The sequence below is a fragment of the Hippichthys cyanospilos genome, chromosome 21 (assembly GCF_059441005.1).
Source record: "Hippichthys cyanospilos isolate Australia breed blue-spotted pipefish chromosome 21, RoL_Hcya_1.0, whole genome shotgun sequence".
Lineage (NCBI taxonomy): Eukaryota > Metazoa > Chordata > Actinopteri > Syngnathiformes > Syngnathidae > Hippichthys > Hippichthys cyanospilos.
This window is the reverse complement of record NC_142389.1, coordinates 6423310-6443860: the sequence shown is the minus strand read 5'-3', so window position 1 is coordinate 6443860 and position 20551 is coordinate 6423310. Positions and strand designations below refer to the sequence as shown.

At 40.5% G+C, this 20551-nt stretch overlaps 2 protein-coding genes across 2 annotated transcripts; both read left to right on the top strand.

Annotated features, from left to right (window-relative positions):
* Positions 1–4062: 4062 nt before the first annotated feature.
* Positions 4063–10391, top strand: LOC148406373 (major histocompatibility complex class I-related protein 1-like). The gene is made up of 8 exons (XM_088404301.1): positions 4063–4228; positions 5623–5886; positions 6029–6307; positions 8140–8448; positions 8519–8635; positions 8715–8732; positions 8944–8986; positions 9107–10391. Exons 1-8 carry the CDS (start codon positions 4165–4167, stop codon positions 9108–9110), a joined length of 1098 nt encoding a protein of 365 aa, XP_088260427.1. The 5' UTR covers positions 4063–4164; the 3' UTR covers positions 9111–10391.
* Positions 10392–13722: 3331 nt separating this feature from the next.
* LOC148406372 (major histocompatibility complex class I-related protein 1-like) lies at positions 13723–19562 on the top strand. The gene is made up of 8 exons (XM_088404302.1): positions 13723–14025; positions 15451–15714; positions 15858–16136; positions 17728–18036; positions 18109–18225; positions 18305–18322; positions 18535–18577; positions 18698–19562. The coding sequence occupies exons 1-8, from the start codon at positions 13962–13964 to the stop codon at positions 18699–18701; spliced, it is 1098 nt and encodes a 365-aa protein (XP_088260428.1). The 5' UTR covers positions 13723–13961; the 3' UTR covers positions 18702–19562.
* Positions 19563–20551: the final 989 nt, after the last annotated feature.

The following is a 20551-nucleotide window of genomic DNA, read 5'->3' as shown; positions in this document are numbered from 1 at the left end:
TAGATAGGACATTTATTTGTTACTAATAAAGTCTTACTGTACACTGTTGTTTTTATGCAGAAAAAAGCCTTACTATAGACTGCCGTTTTTTTTTGTGAAAAAAGCCTTACTGTAGACTGTCGTTTTTATTCGAAAAAAAGGCTAAGGCTCACAATGAAAATGTGTTTTTTCTTCACACAATTCCTGCACTTGAATCAAGTGTCCATCCTTTTACTACATTATAGCTCCAAACGCCACCATTTGCTCTATGAATCACTAAAGGCATGTTTGTTGCATACAGTAAATTAAAAACTGATAAATTATGAGTCTACTTTCTCAACTACTTGATTGAGCTACCTGTAAGTGCAAAATGTAAAATACCTTACTTACCTGGTCCACTCAATTTGAAGAATATCTTTGATGAAAAACTAGTTTTTTAGTGAAAAAAAGCCTTATAGACTGTCGTTTATTTGCGAGAAAAAAACCTTACTATAGTACCTTACCATAGACTGATGTTTTTTTGCGAAAAAAAGTCTGACTATAGACTGTTGTTTTTTTGTGGAAAAAAAAAGCCTTACTGACTGTCGTTTTTTTGCAAAAAAAAAAAAGCCTTACTATAGACAGTCATTTTTTTTTTGTGAAAAGTCTCACTATGGACTGTCGTTTTTTTTCTGAAAAAAAAAGCCTTATAGTCTGTCGTTTTTTTTAGAAAAAAAAGTCTTAATATAGACTGTCGTTTTTTTGCGAAAAAAAGCCTGACTATAGACTGTCATGTTTTTGCGAAAAAAAAAGCCTTATTATAGACTGTCGGGTTTTTTTGTGAAAAAAAAAGCATTACTATAGACTGTCGTTTTTTTGCAAAAAAAACAGCCTTTTTATAGACTGTGGGTTTTTTTGTGAAAAAAAAAGCCTTACTATAGACTGTCATTATTTTGTGAAAAAAAGCCTTACTATAGACTGTCGTTTTTTTTTTTTTTTTAGAAAAAAAGCCTTACTGTAGAATGTTGTTTTTTTGCGAAAAAAAAAAGCCTTAATATAGAGTGTACTTTTTTTTAAGAAAAAAATGCCTCACTATAGACTGTCATTATTTTGTGGAAAAAAAGCCTTACTATAGACTGTCGGGTTTTTTTTTAGAAAAAAAGCCTTACTGTAGAATGTCGTTTTTTTGCGAAAAAAAAAGCCTTAATATAGAGTGTACTTTTTTTTAAGAAAAAAATGCCTCACTATAGACTGTCATTATTTTGTGGAAAAAAAGCCTTACTATAGACTGTCGGGTTTTTTTTTAGAAAAAAAGCCTTACTGTAGAATGTCGTTTTTTTGCGAAAAAAAAGCCTTAATATAGAGTGTACTTTTTTTTAAGAAAAAAATGCCTCACTATAGACTGTCATTATTTTGTGGAAAAAAAGCCTTACTATAGACTGTCATTTTTTTAGAAAAAAAGCGTTACTATAGACTGTCGTTTTTTTGCGAAAAAAAAGCCTTACTATAGACTAGTTTTTTTTTTTAAGAAAAAACAGCCTCACTATAGACTGTCATTTTTTTTTTTACTAAGAAAGCCTTACTATAGACCGTCGTTTATTTGTGAAAAAAAGCCATATGGACTGGCATTTTTTTTGTCATTAAAAAAAGTCTTACTATATTCTGTGTGTTTGTTTTGTTCTCTTTTTTTACGGAACAAAAACCCTTACTATAGACTGTCATTTTTTTGTGAAAAAAAGTCTCACTATGGACTGTCGTTTTTTTTCTGAAAAAAAAGCCTTATAGTCTGTCGTTTTTTTTAGAAAAAAAAGGCTTAATATAGACTGTCATTTTTTTAGAAAAAAAGCCTTACTATAGACTGTCGTTTTTTTGCGAAAAAAAGCCTGACTATAGACTGTCATGTTTTTGCGAAAAAAAAAGCATTACTATAGACTGTCATTTTTTTTTTAGAAAAAAAAGCCTTAGACTGTCGTTTTTTTGCAAAAAAAAAACAGCCTTTTTATAGACTGTGGGGTTTTTTTGTGAAAAAAAAAGCCTTACTATAGACTGTCATTATTTTGTGAAAAAAAGCCTTACTATAGACTGTCGGGTTTTTTTTAGAAAAAAAGCCTTACTGTAGAATGTCGCTTTTTTGTGAAAAAAAAAGCCTTAATATAGAGTGTACTTTTTTTTAAGAAAAAAATGCCTCACTATAGACTGTCATTATTTTGTGGGAAAAAAGCCTTACTATAGACTGTCGTTTTTTTAGAAAAAAAAGCGTTACTATAGACTGTCGTTTTTTTGCGAAAAAAAAGCCTTACTATAGACTAGGTTTTTTTTTTGAGAAAAAACAGCCTCACTATAGACTGTCATTTTTTTTTTTTACTAAGAAAGCCTTACTATAGACCGTCGTTTATTTGTGAAAAAAAGCCATATGGACTGGCATTTTTTTTGTCATTAAAAAAAGTCTTACTATATTCTGTGTGTTTGTTTTGTTCTCTTTTTTACGGAACAAAAACCCTTACTATAGTCTGTTTTTTTTTTGTGTGGGAAAAAATTAAAACAACAAAAAGGGTTCAGATTCAAGAGATTTATTGTCATTACATTACATAATCGAGCAATAAATAAATAGTCATAAACAGCATTCAACAACAAACAGAGACAATGGTGCTAATAATGTAGTGCAGAATGTCATTTAGTGCAAAGTTTTAGTGCAAGATATTGTTTATATTGAGATATTGTTCATTCGTGAGGGACTTGTTGAGAATCCAAATGGCTTGTGGGTAGAAGTCGTCTGCCAGTCTGGCAGTCCTGGCCCGCAGGCCCCTGTTTTTTGGGAACAAAAGCCTTACTATAGACTGATGGGGATTTTGGGGGGGGGAAAAAGCCTTACGATAGACTGTCATGTTTTTTGGGGGGAAAAAAACGGAACTATAGACTGTCGTTTTGTTTTTGCGAAAAAAATTATTACTATACAGTCTTATTTTTTTTCGAAATATAAAGCCTTACTATAGACCGTTTTTCATGCAAAAAAAAAAATTCTTACTATAGACTGTCATTTATCTATCTTAAGCTTGTGTTTTGGTTAACTTGAAACATGCCTATAAAAAATAAATAGACATTAAATATTGAAATTGAATATTTACTGAACTTCACTTTTTTTAACACTTTAACGTTTTTGTAACAGTTGAACACAAGTAATTGTACTCCTGGGTGCAAATTACATTTGAAACCAAAAAAAAAATCTCACCACGTCGGTTGAATATTTATAGAATTCTTAAACACAATAACAGAGAAACAAACATTTTAGCCATTTTAGAAAATTAGGGACTCATACAGTCAATTACGCATATACTAATTTACTGTTCCTAACCGAGCCTATAGATGGCAGCATTTAGCACACGCAGATAACAGCGCTGCTGCCCAATGCATTAAATCTCCATGCTGGCCAGACGTTATTGATTTTATGACGCAGGCCTCGGGCCGGATGGAAATTGACCACGGGCCGCGTTTGGCCCCCGGGCCGGACTTTGGACATGCCTGATTTAAGCGAGTGCAGAAAATAATCCCACAACGTTCTCTTGTTCCGGCTGGATGTAAATGGCAGCTTGCCAACAGGTGTGGAGCCGGCGATTGTGACAACAAAAGCAAAATATAACAATTTAGCAAACACATGAACAAATCTTATGAAAAAAAAATCCATTTTCATCTCAAGGAATCACCAGTCATTAAAATTTGAATGCCTCATTCAAGGCGAACTCCATTTTTCCACATCCAAAATGGCGACAGCGTTGACGAACGTAAGGCCGGCTTAGGTGATCTCTTGGTTGTTTGTGATTGAAACGGCTCACATAAACCACGTGATTTCTGAGAACGCAAAACCAGCGCTCCCTTGTTCAGTGACCTCTTACTACCACAAGAGAGCGCTGTTTATACATAAACTCCTCAAAAAAAACCCTGCTGCTTTTTATCTCATTTTACATTTTCTCACACACACTTAGTGTCGTATTTCGCTACAGACGCACAAAAAAAGTAAGGCAACTACTTTCGAATTTGTTCTAACATTAATCATAGCTATCAAAATCGGGGACGCAGCACTTATAAGTACAGCGTTGGGTGACGTAGGCACCAGGAAATAGCTGAAGTGTCAAAACGCCTCTTGCAGTTTGTGGTCATTTCGCGTCGCAAATTTGACCTGATAAGTTCATATCGTTAGAACATTTCTTGATGCCTAAAATGAATCCACTCGTTTTTTTCCTTGTGGCTCTCCAAATACCCAGCGTGACGCCTGGTAAGAGCACTTTTGTTGACAACTTTTCATGTTGTGATGTTTCATGTTGACGCTCGCGATTTTGATCGCGCCTGAGTTTTTTTTTCTTCGTTTGCTGCTGCGTCAACAATGAGCGCAAAGTTCTTTCGGGCGGACACTCGTTTCCTCGTAGCAATGAAATGCATACAGAACTAAGTCCTTTTTTTAGTATTAAATGTATTAAGATGACACAAACCGATTAAATATGGAAATCTACTTAAAAAGCAAATGTACGAGCCAACTCTTGCTTCCTTTTACCCCTTTGAGTATCGGATTTTTAAACCTGGTTCTTTATCGTGTTACAGTTCAGATTGGTCTAAAGCGAAAGTCTTAAAATAAAGAAATCAATATGCAGCTCTCCACAGGAGAACCAAGTCTCAGCAATATGACCGACTGACGCATTTGGTCCTCCAAAGTATTTTTATTATATTGTCGGCCATAGAAAAATAATATCTACTTTCATTCACAGCCTGCTTCAATATATTAAAATGATTGGAATTAATTCACGATTTAATTACATATACATTATTCGTGATTAAGTTTGAAGAAGTTATGTCAACTGTATTCATCTTACTTTTAGTTATGAATAATCCGGTACTATTGACGTTATTTTTCTGCAGAACATTCTCTTGCAGTTTATTGAACTTTATTGTACTTATTCGTTGCTATGAATAATCAGACTTGCTCTATAGTGGCCCCAAAATGCATAAAAAGCATGTTGTATAGCTTACTTTTTTATTATTATAATACAGCATTTTTCGTTTATGTACATTTGGCAACACAATCCCTGAGGCCAAAATGTAGTCAGCTGACAAGTTTTAAAACAAATTACATCAATTTGACTTTGAAACAGAAACTATTTTTGCTTGGTAAGTATGTGATCATGTTTGCATAAAGCCCGATAGCCTAGTAACCATTTCTTAGTACAAGTGGTAGCTGTTTATTTTAAAAAAAAATTTACATTCTTTATTTTTCTCTAGTCTTGCCTTTTTTAATGCGAGCCACAAATGTTACACGGGCCTTTGTTTGGAAACCCCAGAATTTTTCTTTTTGCATTTTTTGAATGACCAATTTTTTTCATATTTTGGGTGGCATTCTTGGATGACAATAAATGGTAAGATCGGTGCTATTTCAATTTTTATAATAAGTTTCTTCAAATGACAGATCCCCCCCAAAAAAATCTCACCGAGCGTCACAATGGCGTCTAACTTTTACTGAAAAATGAAAGTGAGAGTCAGAAAAGAATCGCGTGTGTTTGTCCAATCCATGAGGTGTTTGTGCCAAAGCGCTTGCACAAACATTCCTTCATTTGTCTTCCGGCGTTCCGAGTCAAATGTTCAAGAAACGGGTGCGCCATTTTTGTCTTTTTCTTCCAGCGATTCACACGCTCAGCTATTTCTCGACGTCCTCTCAGAGTGCAAAGTTGCCAGAGTACTGGGAGGCCGCGTACGTCGACGGCATTCAAATTTTGCACTACGACAGCAACGGCAGGAAAACAAAAGCCAAGCAGGACTGGGTTGACAAAATCACAGCGGATGATCCAGACTTCTGGAGGAGACAGACAGCGGGCAGTATTCGTGCTGAGCAGGTCTTCAAAGTCAACTTTGAAATTTTGAGAGAGCGCTTCAACCAAAGCGGAGGTGGGTTTCCACTCGACCTTCCGCTCGTAATATTCATTTGATGCGCTCCCGCGTTTTTTTTTACCGCTGCCCAACACACACGCCGCTGCCGGCTCGCCGCTGAACACGTGGTCACGTCGTGGTGTGTGCGCCACGCTTTCAGGTGTTCACATGATCCAGAAGATGGTGGGCTGTGAATGGGACGAGGAGACTGGTGACGTTGATGGTTGGCTGCACGACAGTTACGATGGAGAAGACTTCATCTCGTTTGAACTGAAGAAAATGAGATGGATCGCAGCCAATCAACAAGCTTTCGTTACCAAAAACAAGTGGGACCAGAACGACGGGTTCAATCAATACATGAAGCATTACTTCTCGGAGATTTGTCCTTACCTGTTGAAGAATCATGTGCGCAATGGGCGGGACTTCCTGATGAGAACAGGTACATCGGCGCCGTTTTAGCACGCCCCGTCGTGGCGAGCTGCACTCTCGCCGGCTTCCTTATTTTGGTCCTCTCACACATTCGCCCCACTTTCCCAGCTCACACATACTGTCCGTCTTCCATCCTCTCACACATCCTCTCCATCTTTCCAACATACTGTGTTGAGTGTCTTTCTTTTTTTTTTTTGCCTCTCGCACTTTTCTCCATTTTCCTCTCATGATTCTCTCGCTCTTTCATTGATTCTCACACATCTTTAGTTTTCATTCTTAAAGATTAGCTCCTCCTCTGACGCTCTCACGCTTCGAGCTGTCACGGGAGATTTTTAAAATCGATTAGTCTGTCCGTTATGCTTTCATTGATCGAATATTCAGATTTTTTCATTTGAATTCAAGTGTTTTTTATACAACTTTTCCTTTTTTCGTTTTGAGTTTATTGGTTTTTGTATTGTTTAGTGATTAAAAATAACCCAATGAAACAAAATGACCAAAGAGGTCTTGACGTCGCCAACAAATTGAAATGGCTCTAATTGATGACATGATTGATTTGATTATTTGTATTTATATTCTACTCTCAATCTTTCCTCAATGTACAACTTTCCTTCATCTTTCATTACGTTCTTGTATCACATTTTGTCCATCTTTTTTCCTCTCACACTTTCTCAGTTATGTCCTCTCATTTAGTCCTCAATATTTCTCATACATTCCCTCCGAGTTTTTTTCCTTTTGCGTTTTCTCTCCAACTTCAATACTCATACTCAATACACATTCATCTTTCGTGCACTCATACACTCTCTTCATCGGTCATCCTCTCACACATCCTTTCCATCTTTCGTGTCATTTTTTTGCCTCTCACATTTTCACAATTTCTCAGTCTTCTGACCTTTTACGCATCCTCTTCACTTTTTCAACTTTCCTCACATGCCGTAGTTTTCATTTTCAAATATTAGCTCAAAATGTCAACCTCTCACATATTCTTTCCATCTTTCCTCCTCTGACACTCATAATTTCTCCTCCTTGGTTTGCGTTTTTATATTTTCTTATCACCGTTCGCACATTCTTTCCTTCTCGTCTTTTATCAGCTGAGAAGTTCTCTCTGCATTGGGGTCTTTGCGACGTTCTTTCTTACTCATTCCACATTTGTCCTCTCACACAGTTCCATATTTTGCCCTCTGACTTCTCATCCTTATTTCTCTCACATTTTCTTTCGAAATGTAGTACTTACACAATCATGCACTCATACATTCATTACATCATTCATCCATTGTTGTTCATCCTCTCACATTCCTCTCCATCTTTTGTGTATTTTTTTTGCCTCTCACAAATTTCTCCATCTTCTGACTTCTCACACATTCTCTCCACATTTTCAACAATCTTCACATGCTGTCTTCAGTTTTTATTTTCAAATATTAGTTCAAAATTTCAACCTCTCACGTCTCCTTTCCATCTTTTCTGCTCTGACACGCTCGTCATCTCTCCTCCGCGAAACACTCCTTCCCTCGGACTCTTCATGTTTCCCCCTCTCCATTTTGGTATCATCACATATCCTGTATGCTTCCTCTTTCTTCCTCTCAGACGTAGGCTCAAAATTGTTGTCTTTTTGCTTAACACATTCCCTCCAGCTTTCATCCTCTCATACATCTGCATATTCTTTCCTTTTCATCTTTTATCAGCTCAGAAATTCTTTCTGCATTTTGGTCTTTGCATCTTTCTTTCAACAATTCTCCATTTTGTCTCTCACGCATGTTGTTCCATCTTTGCTCCTCTCGCAGTTCTGCCTCCATCTTTTGCTGTTTGCATCTTTCCTCCTGACACGTCCTCTTTCCCCTTGCGCAGAGCTTCCCACGATGTCCCTCCTCCAGAAGACGCCCTCTTCCCCAGTCACCTGCCACGCCACAGGTTTCTACCCCAGAACGTCGGCCCTCTTTTGGAGGAAGGACGGCGAGGAGATCCACGAGAACGTGGAGATGGGGGAGCTCCTCCTCAACCACGACGGAACCTTCCAGACCACGGCCCACCTGAAAGTGGAGCTGACGCCCGACCTGGAGGGCAAGTACGAATGCGTCTTCCAGCTGGACGGCGTCAAGGAAGACATGGTCACCAAGTTGGAGAGCAAAAGCATCCTCAGCAACGCCCGCATTCAAGGTGATTGGCTGGAATTGTCGGACTGGCCGCGCAGCGCTCGCTAATGTGATGGTGTTGTGACTCTGTGAAGAAGAAGAAGAGGAACGGAACAGGAAGAAGGTGGTGGCCGTTGCGGTTCCTTTGGCGCTCCTCGCTCTGGCGGCGGTGCTGACGGCGGTCCTCGTCAAGCTTCACAGAAGCAGACAAGGTGAGTCACGCCCATGTGTGTTTCCCTTGCCCCGTTTGTGAGCAGAAGCGCCTGTAACTTGGTTTCTCTTCCGTTTCAGCCAAATACTCTCAAGCCTGTAAGTACAACTTTTTTTTCCGTGTCTTGATATTTGGAAAAAACGTTAAATTTGCCCCGTTGGTCCAATGGAAAAAGACGCAAGGAAAAGAGTTGCCACGACCTCACCAAAAGATTCACTTAGCAGTGAACGCCTTGGTGCAGGAAATACTTTTGTCACGTGTGTCATTTTCTTTCTGCTCACACCTCACATCGCGTTTGCACTCTTTCAGCCGTTTCCGACGATTCCGGGTCCCTTCCCGACGATTCCAACAAGTGAGAGGCAGCAGCACTCGCGCGCGGACTCCAGGGGGTCTTGGAATTCTGCAGACAGTTCAGGGAACTTTTGCAGCAGGATTTTCTTGTTCTCAATCTTCTCTGCTCTTCTTCCTCCAGATGATGCGACAAACGATTCTTCTTCTGGGTGCTTTCTCATCAAAACCCATTGAAAAAATCTGATTGGTTTTCTTCTTCAAGCAGACCATTACAACATGCTTAAAAAAATTTCTGGTGATTTGGTTAAAATTCATCCATTGGGTTGCCTTCTTCTATCTGTGTTGATCTTCGTTGGTTTAGTTTGTATGACATGTGAGAAGGTCTGCTTTTTACGAGGCAGTTGAAAAGTTGACAAATTGAATCCAAATTTGATGGTACTTCATAGGAGCTGTTTAATCAAGCGACTCTTTGACATTCCACTGGGACGTACGTGACCACCACCCGCGTCTTTTTATTTTGACAGTCATTGATCTTAGTAAAATTACGCTATACTGTCATCCGATTCACCGTACATAGGACATTATCGATTGCACTCGTTTGAAGTTTGGCTGAACGTAAGCATTCAATGTAGGATAAGCGCCAAGCAGAAAAGCAAAGAGGAGTGCGCTACTTAGCTGTGACCAGCGGAGGCGCTACCGAGTCAACGTCGCACTCGGCACGTTTGCCGTACGTTCGGCATGAGGTCAGCTGCTGGTGGTCGAACGACATCCTTGCTGCTGGATATACGCTTCCTCACTGGGGGGGCACTTGCTAAATTTTTTTGTTAGTGGTGATCACAATATTTTTTGAACCGGAACATTCTGAAGTGTGATGAGTTGTGATTTGAATGTTTTTTTTATACTCTTAAAAACTTTGTGTGAGCACCGTCCTTGCTCATTGACGTAGTGGGACTTCACGTTGACATGGGAAAAGAAAAAATAAGTCAATATACCTGTATGTGTCAATTTAATATATGTACAATGAAATAAAACAATGAAAAACGGTCTACATCTTACGCACTGTCCATTTAAGGATAATTAAGGAGAAATTCGACGGGATCGCGGGCGACTGATATGGCGATCGTTCTGTTGAGGTTAACGACCACCTTTGGAATTATATTCCCTAGACGACATTCTCCTGTAACCTCTGACTGGGATTAGTAGTGCGGTTTTATTTTGTAGGGCTTCCTGATGTGATCCTGTAAATCTAAACCGGACACAGCTACGACACGTTGAAGTGCCCGCTGAACGATACATATACGACTTTAATATGTTCTATATTTACAGCCAAAGTGAGTTACAATCGAGGGCCTCTGAGTACAAGCAAATTGTGCCTCACCTGTTTGAATTATATTTGTATATTTCATTTCCAGTTGCTGCCGAGTGCGCTTTACGCCTGTGAGACGAAAATAAAATGAATCCTTGAACACCGCTGTTTTCACTTGTAATATTAAATGACAGCGCGATTAAATGTTAAATGGACACTGCATTAGTTAATGCTAGTTAATGCTAGTTAACTAACGCATCGACTCGAAAGAAATTGTCTCTCGCGCCGATTGTCTCTCCTCAGTTACTGCAGCAGTGTTGCCATTAAAAACAAAGATAGATATATTGTTTGTACTCACCATAAGCATGCTCTAGTACTTCCAGTTCTAGAGGAGTGAAATAAGTTGCTCGTTCTCTGGTGTCAGTTGCCAAAGTGACTCATAGCGTCGGGGCTCCACTGATGGTCGCTTTTAATTGTCGTCATGCGCGCGCTTAACTCAGGGTGAACGTACTCGGACTTGATTGACCTAACGCAGATCAGGTGTCCTGGAACCGAAAACTCAATCAGAGGAGGTTCCCAGCTCGGGCTAAGTCAACTCAGATCTCAGGGTTAAACTCCGAGTTTGTTGAACCTGCTCTCTGCAATGGACCCCAAGAGTTCTCAAATGGGGGTTGTAGTACCCTTGGGGGAACTTTAGGGGGCACTCAAGATTTTCAATGATACAAAAAAAAGTGCAAAAATCCTCTCACAATCATTATTGACTTCATTGTTACTCGATCAATCAAATTTGATTTGTATAGCCCTAAATCACCAAAGTCTCAAAGGGCTTCACAGATGAAAAGTGGTCATGTGGAGACTTTCAAAAAAAGAAGTCGAACAGAGACATCTTTTCATTGTAAGGTACACAACGGCATCCCCTGTCAAAGCTCCCAGAAGGGGAAGGAAAAACTCAAAAACCCCAATTAGGGGAAAATCAGAAACCTCCACAAGGGACCACAGGTGGGAGGAGCCCCCTTCCAGGCCCACAGGTTGAAGTGGATGCTGCATGTACCAAACACAGAAACAATATCAATTATAGAAAACATATTGTGCTATATAGTGCAGTGATGTCTTGACAGCAGGCAAAGCCACTGGGCAGGAACCAATCCCACATTCCAACCAAGCGGACCGCAGACGGCCGATCTCCTAACCCGCGGTGGTCGATCAGCGCCGGACCAAAAGGATGCGGTCAAGTCACCCCTCACCATCTAGCTAGCCCCCTCTCCCGGCCGGAAGAGGGGGGCGGGAAAAAGGAAAAAAGAAGAAAGCTGCAGACAGGCTCAATTAACTCAATGCTGTTGAATATAAATGTGTTTTCAGTCGGGATTTAAAGATTCCCACTGAGGTGGCCGCGCGAACTTCCATAGGTAGGGCATTCCGTAGTACTGGCGCGCGAATGCAAAATGCCCTTGATGGGGTCGATAGCAAACCGGCATTTTGTGATCCAAGTTGTCGGGACGGAACATATGGCGATACTAAGTGGACGAGATAGGAAGGAGCTCAACCGTGTAAAATTTCACAAGTAATTAACGGCACCTTAAAATCACATCTCGCGTGTATTGGAAGCCAATGCAGGTCAGCTACAATCGGAATGATATGATGGAACTTTCTCGTCCCTGTCAATAGTCTCGCTGCTGCATTCTGTACACACTGCAGGCTTTTAATGTGGGACATGGGAAGTCCAGAAAACAAAACGTTACAACAGTCTAGGCGCGACGTAACAAACGCATGAATGAATGTGTCTGCATCGCTAAGAGAAAGAATAGGGCGAATTTTAGCTATATTGCGAAGGAGAAAAAACGCCGTTCTTGTCATGTTATAAATATGTGTTTGAAAGGAGAGACTTGAGTCAAATATCACGCCGAGATTTTTTGCAGAACTACTTTGGGAAATAATACAGTTTTCCAGGTTCAACGTGGTATTCTCAATCAAGTGCTGATGATGAGCGGGGCCAATCATTAACATCTCTGTTTTACTAGGGTTGAGAAGCAGAACATTGGAAGGCATCCATTGTTTAATCTCGGCAAGGCAGGCCTCCAGTTTACTGCACTCGCACGGATCCGTTATTTCTCAAGGCACATACAGTTGGGTATCATCGGCATAGCAATGAAAACTAATAGCGTGTTTACGTATAATATGGCCAAGAGGAATCATATAGAGGTTGAACAGTAAGGGACCAGGTACTGACCCCTGCGGGATGCCACGTGAGACGGAGAAAGATTCAGAGATCGCGTTGACATAAGAGACACTAAGCGTCCTTCCCAGGATGGAAGATCTGAACCAAGAAGGTGCTGATCCCGAGATACCAACACATGATTTAAGACGTTCTAGAAGAATATGATGATCAATAGTGTCAAATGCGGCACTAAGGTCAAGCAATAATAATATTGATGAGATGTTGGAATCCATGGCTAAGATCATTGGTCACTTTTACAAGGGCTGTCTCGGTTGAGTGGTTGTTACTGGAAAATATGAGTTCATAAAACAAAATGTATGTTCAGTACGTCATTCAATATCATTATTTTAACAAGCCAGACCCACCTCCGATAATAGAATGGTTCCACCCAACTTGTCACGTGCAAACTCGTTACCTATCAAGTTTATGCTTTCTTTTTGTGAGGACATCTGTACTATGGTCCCAAAATAGGACATTTTACGTTGAATATTTTTCTGTGGGTTTTGTAACAGGGTTTTTTTTTTTTCTAGTGATTTTTCAGGTTTTTTTTCTTAGGTTTGACACTCTGCTGATTATTTTTATAAGGACAAATATTTGTTAATAATTAAGTCAATGATATATTTTGGGGAAGCGATCTCTACCCAAAACAGGACACTTTAAGTTGAACATTTTTCAGTAGACAAGTATTTATGATTATTTCCTTTTGAGAAGAGGTCTGACACTGCCTAGATTTATTTTTGGGGGACAAATATTTATCTATATTTCTTTAGACTATTTTATATTGATTTTTTAAAAATATTTATTAATAATTAAGTTAAACTTTAGTGAGTGCAGAAAATAATCCCACGTTTTCTTGTTCCGGCTGCATGTAAATGGCAGCTTGCCAACAGGTGTGCAGCCGGTGATTGTGACAACAAAAGCAAAATATAACAATTTAGCAAACACATGAACAAATCTAATGAAAAAAAAACAATTTTCATCTCAAGGAATCACCAGTCATTAAGATTTGAATGCCTCATTCAAGGCGTACTCCATTTTTCCACATCCAAAATGGCGACAGCGTTGACGAACGTTCGGTCTGCTTAGCTGATCTCTTGGTTGTTTGTGATTGAAACGGCTCACATAAGCCACGTGATTTCGGAGAACGCAAAACCAGCGCTCCCTTGTTCAGTGACCTCTTACTACCACAAGAGAGCGCTGTTTATATATAAGCTCCACAAAAAAACCTGCTGCTTTTTTATCTCATTTTACATTTTCTCACACACCCTTAGTGTCGTTTTTCGCTACAGACGCACAAAAAAAGTAAGGCAACTACTTTCGAATTTGTTCTAACATTAATCATAGCTATCAAAATCGGGGAAGCAGCACTTATCAGTACAGCGTTGGGTGACCTGGGCGCCGGGCTGCGCTCCTATTGGCTGAGGTGGCAAAGGCTTCAAAACGCGTCTTGCAGTTTGCGGTCATTTCGCGTCGCAAATTTGACCTGATAAGTTCATATCGTTAGAACATTTCTTGATGCCTAAAATGAATCCACTCGTTTTTTTCGTTGTGGCTCTCCAAATACCCAGCGTGACGCCTGGTAAGAGCACTTTTGTTAACAACTTTTCATGTTGTGATGATTCATGTTGACGCTCGCGATTTTGATCGCGCCTGAGTTTTTTTTCTTCGTTTGCTGCTGCGTCAACAATGAGCGCAAAGTTCTTTCGGGCGGACACTCGTTTCCTCGTAGCAATGAAACGCATACAGAACTAAGTACATTTTTATTTAGTATTGAATATAGTGAGATGACACAAACCAAGATAATGCACACTGCCATCCAAGTCATCGATTAAATATGGAAATCTACTTAAAAAGCAAATGTACGAGCCAACTCTTGCTTCCTTTTACCCCTTTGAGTATCGGATTTTTAAACCTGTTTTTTTATCGTGTTACAGTTCACAGTGGTCGAAAACAAAACTCCTAAAATAATGAAATACATATGCAGCTCTCCGCGAAAGAACCAAGTCTCAGCAATATGACCAACTGACGCAGTTGGTCCTCTAAAGTATTTTTATTATATTGTCGGCCATAGAAAAATAATATCTACTTTCATTCACAGCCTGCTTCCATGTATTAAAATGATTGGAATTAATTCACGATTTAATTACATATACATTATTCGTGATTAAGTTTGAAGAAGTTATGTCAACTGTATTCATCTTACTTTTAGTTATAAATAATCCGGTACTATTGACGTTATTTTTCTGCAGAACATTCTCTTGCAGTTTATTGAACTTTATTGTACTTATTCTTTGCTATGAATAATCAGACTTGCTCTATAGTGGCCCCAAAATGCATAAAAACATGTTGTATAGCTTACTTTTTTATTATTATAATACAGCATTTTTCGTTTATGTACATTTGGCAACATAATCCCTGAGGCCAAAATGTAGTCAGCTGACAAGTTTTAAAACAAATTACATCAATTTGACTTTGAAACAGAAACTATTTTTGCTTGGCAAGTATTTGATCATGTTTGCATAAAGCCCGATGGCCTAGTAACCATTTCTTAGTACAAGTGGTAGCTGTTTATTTTAAAAAAAAATTTACATTCTTTATTTTTCTCTAGTCTTGCCTTTTTTAATGCGAGCCACAAATGTTACACGGGCCTTTGTTTGGAAACCCCAGAATTTTTCTTTTTGCATTTTTTGAATGACCAATTTTTTTCATATTTTGGGTGGCATTCTTGGATGACAATAAATGGTAAGATCGGTGCTATTTCAATTTTTTAATAAGTTTCTTCAAATGACAGATCCCCCCCAAAAAAATCTCACCGAGCGTCACAATGGCGTCTAACTTTTACTGAAAAATGAAAGTGAGAGTCAAAAAAGAATTGCGTGTGTTTTGTCCAATCCATGAGGTGTTTGTGCCAAAGCGCTTGCACAAACATTCCTTCATTTGTCTTCCGGCGTTCCGACTCGAATGTTCAAGAAACGGGTGCGCCATTTTTGTCTTTTTCTTCCAGCGATTCACACGCTCAGCTATTTCGTCACGTCCTCTCAGAGTGCAAAGTTGCCTGAGTACTGGGAGGCCGCGTACGTCGACGGCATTCACATTTTGCACTACGACAGCAATGGCAGGAAAATGAAAGTCAAGCAGGACTGGGTCGACAAAATCACAGCGGATGATCCAGACTACTGGAGGAAACAGACAGCGGGCAGTATTCGTGCTGAGCAGGTCTTCAAAGTCAACTTTGAAATTTTGAGAGAGCGCTTCAACCAAAGCGGAGGTGGGTTTCCACTCGACCTTCCGCTCGTAATATTCATTTGATGCGCTCCCACGTTTTGTTTTTACCGCATCCCAACACACACGCCGCTGCCGGCTCGCCGCTGAACACGTGGTCACGTCGTGGTGTGTGCGCCACGCTTTCAGGTGTTCACATGATCCAGTGGATGGTGGGCTGTGAATGGGACGAGGAGACTGGTGACGTTGATGGTTGGCTGCACTACAGTTACGATGGAGAAGACTTCATCTCGTTTGAGCTGAAGACAATGAGATGGATCGCAGCCAATCAACAAGCTTTCGTTACCAAAAACAAGCGGGACCAAGACAACGGGTACAATCAATACAACAAGCATTTCTTCACGGAGATTTGTGGTACTGATTTGAAGAATCATGTGCGCAATGGGCGGGACTTCCTGATGAGAACAGGTACATCTGCGCCGTTTTAGCACGCCCCGTCGTGGCGAGCTGCACTCTCGCCAGCTTCCTTATTTTGGTCCTCTCACACATTCACCCCACTTTTCCAGCTCACACATACTGTCCGTCTTTCATCCTCTCACACATCCTCTCCATCTTGATCGAATAATCAGAATTTTTTCATTTGAATTAAAGTGTTTTTATACAACTTTTCCTTTTTTCGTTTTGAGTTTATTGGTTTTTGTATTGTTTAGTGATTAAAAATAACCCAATGAACCAAAATGACCAAAGAGGTATTGACATTGCCAACAAATTTAAATGGCTCTAACTGACTTATTTGTATTTATATTCTACTCTCAATCTTTCCTCAATGTACAACTTTCCTTCATCTTTCATTATGTTCTTGTATCACATTTTGTCCATCTTTTGTCCTCTCACACTTTCTCAGTTTTATCCTCTCATTTAGTCCTCAATATTTCTTACACATTCCCTCCGAGTTTTTTTCCTTTGCGTTTTCTCTCCAACTTGAATATACTCACATTCATCTTTCGTGCACTCATACACTTTCTTCTTCAGTCATCCTCTCACACATCCTTTCCATCTTTCGTGTCATTTTTTTTGCCTCTCACATTTTCACAATTTCTCAGTCTTCTGACCTTTTACGCATCCTCTTCATTTTTTCAACTTTCCTCACATGCCGTAGTTTTCATTTTCAAATATTAGCTCAAAATGTCAACCTCTCACATATTCTTTCCATCTTTTCTCCTCTGACACTCTCGTAATTTCTCCTCCTTGATTTGCGTTTTTATATTTTCTTATCACCGTTCGCACATTCTTTCCTTCGTCTTTTATCAGCTGAGAGGTTCTCTCTGCATTGGGGTCTTTGCGACCTTTCTTACTCATTCCACATTTGTCCTCTCACACATTCCATATTTTGCCCTCTGACTTCTCATCCTTATTTCTCTCACATTTTCTTTCGAAATGTAGTACTTACACAATCATGCACTCATACATTCATTACATCATTCATCCATTGTTGTTCATCCTCTCACATTCCTCTCCATCTTTTGTGTATTTTTTTTGCCTCTCACAAATTTCTCCATCTTCTGACTTCTCACACATCCTCTCCACATTTTCAACAATCTTCACATGCTGTCTTCAGTTTTTATTTTCAAATATTAGTTCAAAATTTCAACCTCTCACGTCTCCTTTCCGTCTTTTCTGCTCTGACACGCTCGTCATCTCTCCTCCGCGAAACACTCCTTCCCTCGGACTCTTCATGTTTCCCCCTCTCCATTTTGGTATCATCACATATCCTGTATGCTTCCTCTTTCTTCCTCTCAGACGTAGGCTCAAAATCGTTCTTTTTGCTTTACACATTCTCTCCAACTTTCATCCTCTCATACATCTGCATATTCTTCCCTTTTCATCTTTTATCAGCTCCGAAATTCTTTCTGCATTTTGGTCTTTGCATCTTTCTTTCAACAATTCTCCATTTTGTCTCTCACGCATGTAGTTCCATCTTTGCTCCTCTCGCAGTTCTGCCTCCATCTTTTGCTGTTTGCATCTTTCCTCCTGACACGTCTTCTTTCCCCTTGCGCAGAGCTTCCCACGATGTCCCTCCTCCAGAAGACGCCCTCTTCCCCAGTCACCTGCCACGCCACAGGTTTCTACCCCAGAGCGTCGGCCCTCTTTTGGAGGAAGGACGGCGAGGAGATCCACGAGAACGTGGAGATGGGGGAGCTCCTCCACAACCACGACGGAACCTTCCAGACCACGGCCCACCTGAAAGTGGAGCTGACGCCCGACCTGGAGGGCAAGTACGAATGCGTCTTCCAGCTGGACGGCGTCAAGGAAGACATGGTCGTCAAGTTGGAGAGCAAAAGCATCCTCAGCAACGCGCGCATTCAAGGTGATTGGCTCGAATTGTCGGATTGGCCGCGCAGCGCTCGCTAATGTGATGGTGTTGTGACTCCTTGTGAAGAAGAAGAAGAGGAACGGTACAGGAAGAAGGTGGTGGCCGTTGCGGTTCCCTTGGCGCTCCTCGCTCTGGCGGCGGTGCTGACGGCGGTCCTCGTCAAGTTTCGCAGAAGCAGACAAGGTGAGCCACGCCCATGTGTGTTTCCCTTGCCCCGTTTGTGAGCAGAAGCGCCTGTAACTTGGTTTCTCTTCCGTTTCAGCCAAATACTCTCAAGCCTGTAAGTACAACTTTTTTTTCCGTGTCTTGATATTTGGAAAAAACGTTAAATTTGCCCCGTTGGTCCAATGGAAAAAGACGCAAGGAAAAGAGTTGCCACGACCTCACCAAAAGATTCACTTAGCAAGTGAACGTCTTGGTGCAGGAAATACTTTTGTCACGTGTGACATTTTTTTTCTGCTCACACCTCACATCGCGTTTGCACTCTTTCAGCCGTTTCCGACAATTCCGGGTCCCTTCCCGACGATTCCAACAAGTGAGAGGCAGCAGCACTCGCGCGCGGACTCCAGGGGGTCTTGGAATTCTGCAGACAGTTCAGGGAACTTTTGCAGCAGGATTTTCTTGTTCTCAATCTTCTCTGCTCTTCTTCCTCCAGATGATGCGACAAACGATTCTTCTTCTGGGTGCTTTCTCATCAAAACCCATTGAAAAAATCTGATTGGTTTTCTTCTTCAAGCAGACCATTACAACATGCTTAAAAAAATTTCTGGTGATTTGGTTAAAATTCATCCATTGGGTTGCCTTCTTCTATCTGTGTTGATCTTCGTTGGTTTAGTTTGTATGACATGTGAGAAGGTCTGCTTTTTACGAGGCAGTTGAAAAGTTGACAAATTGAATCCAAATTTGATGGTACTTCATAGGAACTGTTTAATCAAGCCACTCTTTGACATTCCACTGGGACGTACGTGACCACCACCCGCGTCTTACTATTTTGACAGTCATTGATCTAAGTAAAATTACGCTATACTGTCATCCGATTCACCGTACATAGGACATTATCGATTGCACTCGTTTGAAGTTTGGCTGAACGTAAGCATTCAATGGACGATCAGCGCCAAGCAGAAAAGCAAAGAGGAGTGCGCTACTTAGCTGCGACCAGCGGAGGCGCTACCGAGTCAACGTCGCACTCGGCATGTTTGCCGTACGTTCGGCATGAGGTCAGCTGCTGGTGGTCGAACGACATCCTTGCTGCTGGATATACGCTTCCTCACTGGGGGGGCACTTGCTAAATTTTTTGTTAGTGGTGATCACAATATTTTTTGAACCGGAACATTCTGAAGTGTGATGAGTTGTGATTTGAATGTTTTTTTACACTCTTAAACACTTTGTGTGAGCACCGTCCTTGCTCATTGACGTAGCGGGACTTCACGTTGACATGGGAAAAGAAAAAATAAGTCAATATACCTGTATGTGTCAATTTAATATATGTACAATGAAATAAATCAATGAAAAACGGTCTACATCTTACGCACTGTCCCTTTAAGGATAATTAAGGAGAAATTTGACGGGATCGCGGGCGACTGATATGGCGATCGTTCTGTTGAGATTAACGACCACATTTGGAATTATATTCCCTCAACAACATTCTCCTGTAACCTCTGACTGGGATTAGTAGTAGTGCGGTTTTATTTTGTAGGGCTTCCTGATGTGATCCTGTAAATCTAAACCGGACACAGCTACGACACGTTGAAGTGCCCGCTGAACGATACGTATGCGACTTTAATATGTTCTATATTTACAGCCAAAGTGAGTTACAATCGAGGGCCTCTGGGTACAAGCAAATTGTGCCTCACCTGTTTGAATTATATTTGTATATTTCATTTCCACTTGCTGCCTAATGCACTTTACGCCTGTGAGACGAAAATAAAATGAATCCTTGAACACCGCTGTTTTCACTTGTAATATTAAATGACAGCGCGATTAAATGTTAAATGGACACTGCATTAACTAACGCATCGACTCGAAAGAAATTGTCTCTCACGCCGATTGTCTCTCCTCAGTTACTGCAGCAGTGTTGCCATTAAAAACAAAGATAGATATATTGTGTGTACTCACTATAAGCATGCACTAGTGCTTCCAGTTCTAGAGGAGTTGAAGGAGGAGGAGAAGGAGGAGGAGGAGGAGAGAAGTTGCTCGTTCTCTGGTGTCAGTTGCCAAAGTGACTCACGGCGTCGGGGCTCCACCGATGGTCGCTTTTTATTGTCGTCATGCACGCGCTTAACTCCGGGTGAACCTACTCGGACTTGGTTGAACTAACGCAGATCAGCTGTTCTCGAACCGAAAACTCACTCAGAGGAGTTTCCCACCTCGGGCTAAGTCAACTCAGATGTTCAGTACGTTATTTAATATCATTATTTTAAAAAGCCTCCGATAATAGAATGGTTCGACCCGATTTGTCACGTGCAATCTCGTTCCCTGTCAAGTTTATGCTTTATTTTTGTGAACACAT

What these genes read in the sequence shown, in the direction of transcription:
- LOC148406373 (XM_088404301.1), top strand. Translation starts at nt 4,165, where the DNA reads ATGCCTAAAATGAATCCACTCGTTTTTTTCCTTGTGGCTCTCCAAATA. An exon ending in AATACCCAGCGTGACGCCTG is followed by an intron (nt 4,229 to 5,622) that starts GTAAGAGCACTT and finishes TTTTTCTTCCAG; the next exon opens with CGATTCACACGCTCAGCTAT. An exon ending in GCGCTTCAACCAAAGCGGAG is followed by an intron (nt 5,887 to 6,028) that starts GTGGGTTTCCAC and finishes CCACGCTTTCAG; the next exon opens with GTGTTCACATGATCCAGAAG.
- LOC148406372 (XM_088404302.1), top strand. Translation starts at nt 13,962, where the DNA reads ATGCCTAAAATGAATCCACTCGTTTTTTTCGTTGTGGCTCTCCAAATA. An exon ending in AATACCCAGCGTGACGCCTG is followed by an intron (nt 14,026 to 15,450) that starts GTAAGAGCACTT and finishes TTTTTCTTCCAG; the next exon opens with CGATTCACACGCTCAGCTAT. An exon ending in CAGCAACGCGCGCATTCAAG is followed by an intron (nt 18,037 to 18,108) that starts GTGATTGGCTCG and finishes CTCCTTGTGAAG; the next exon opens with AAGAAGAAGAGGAACGGTAC.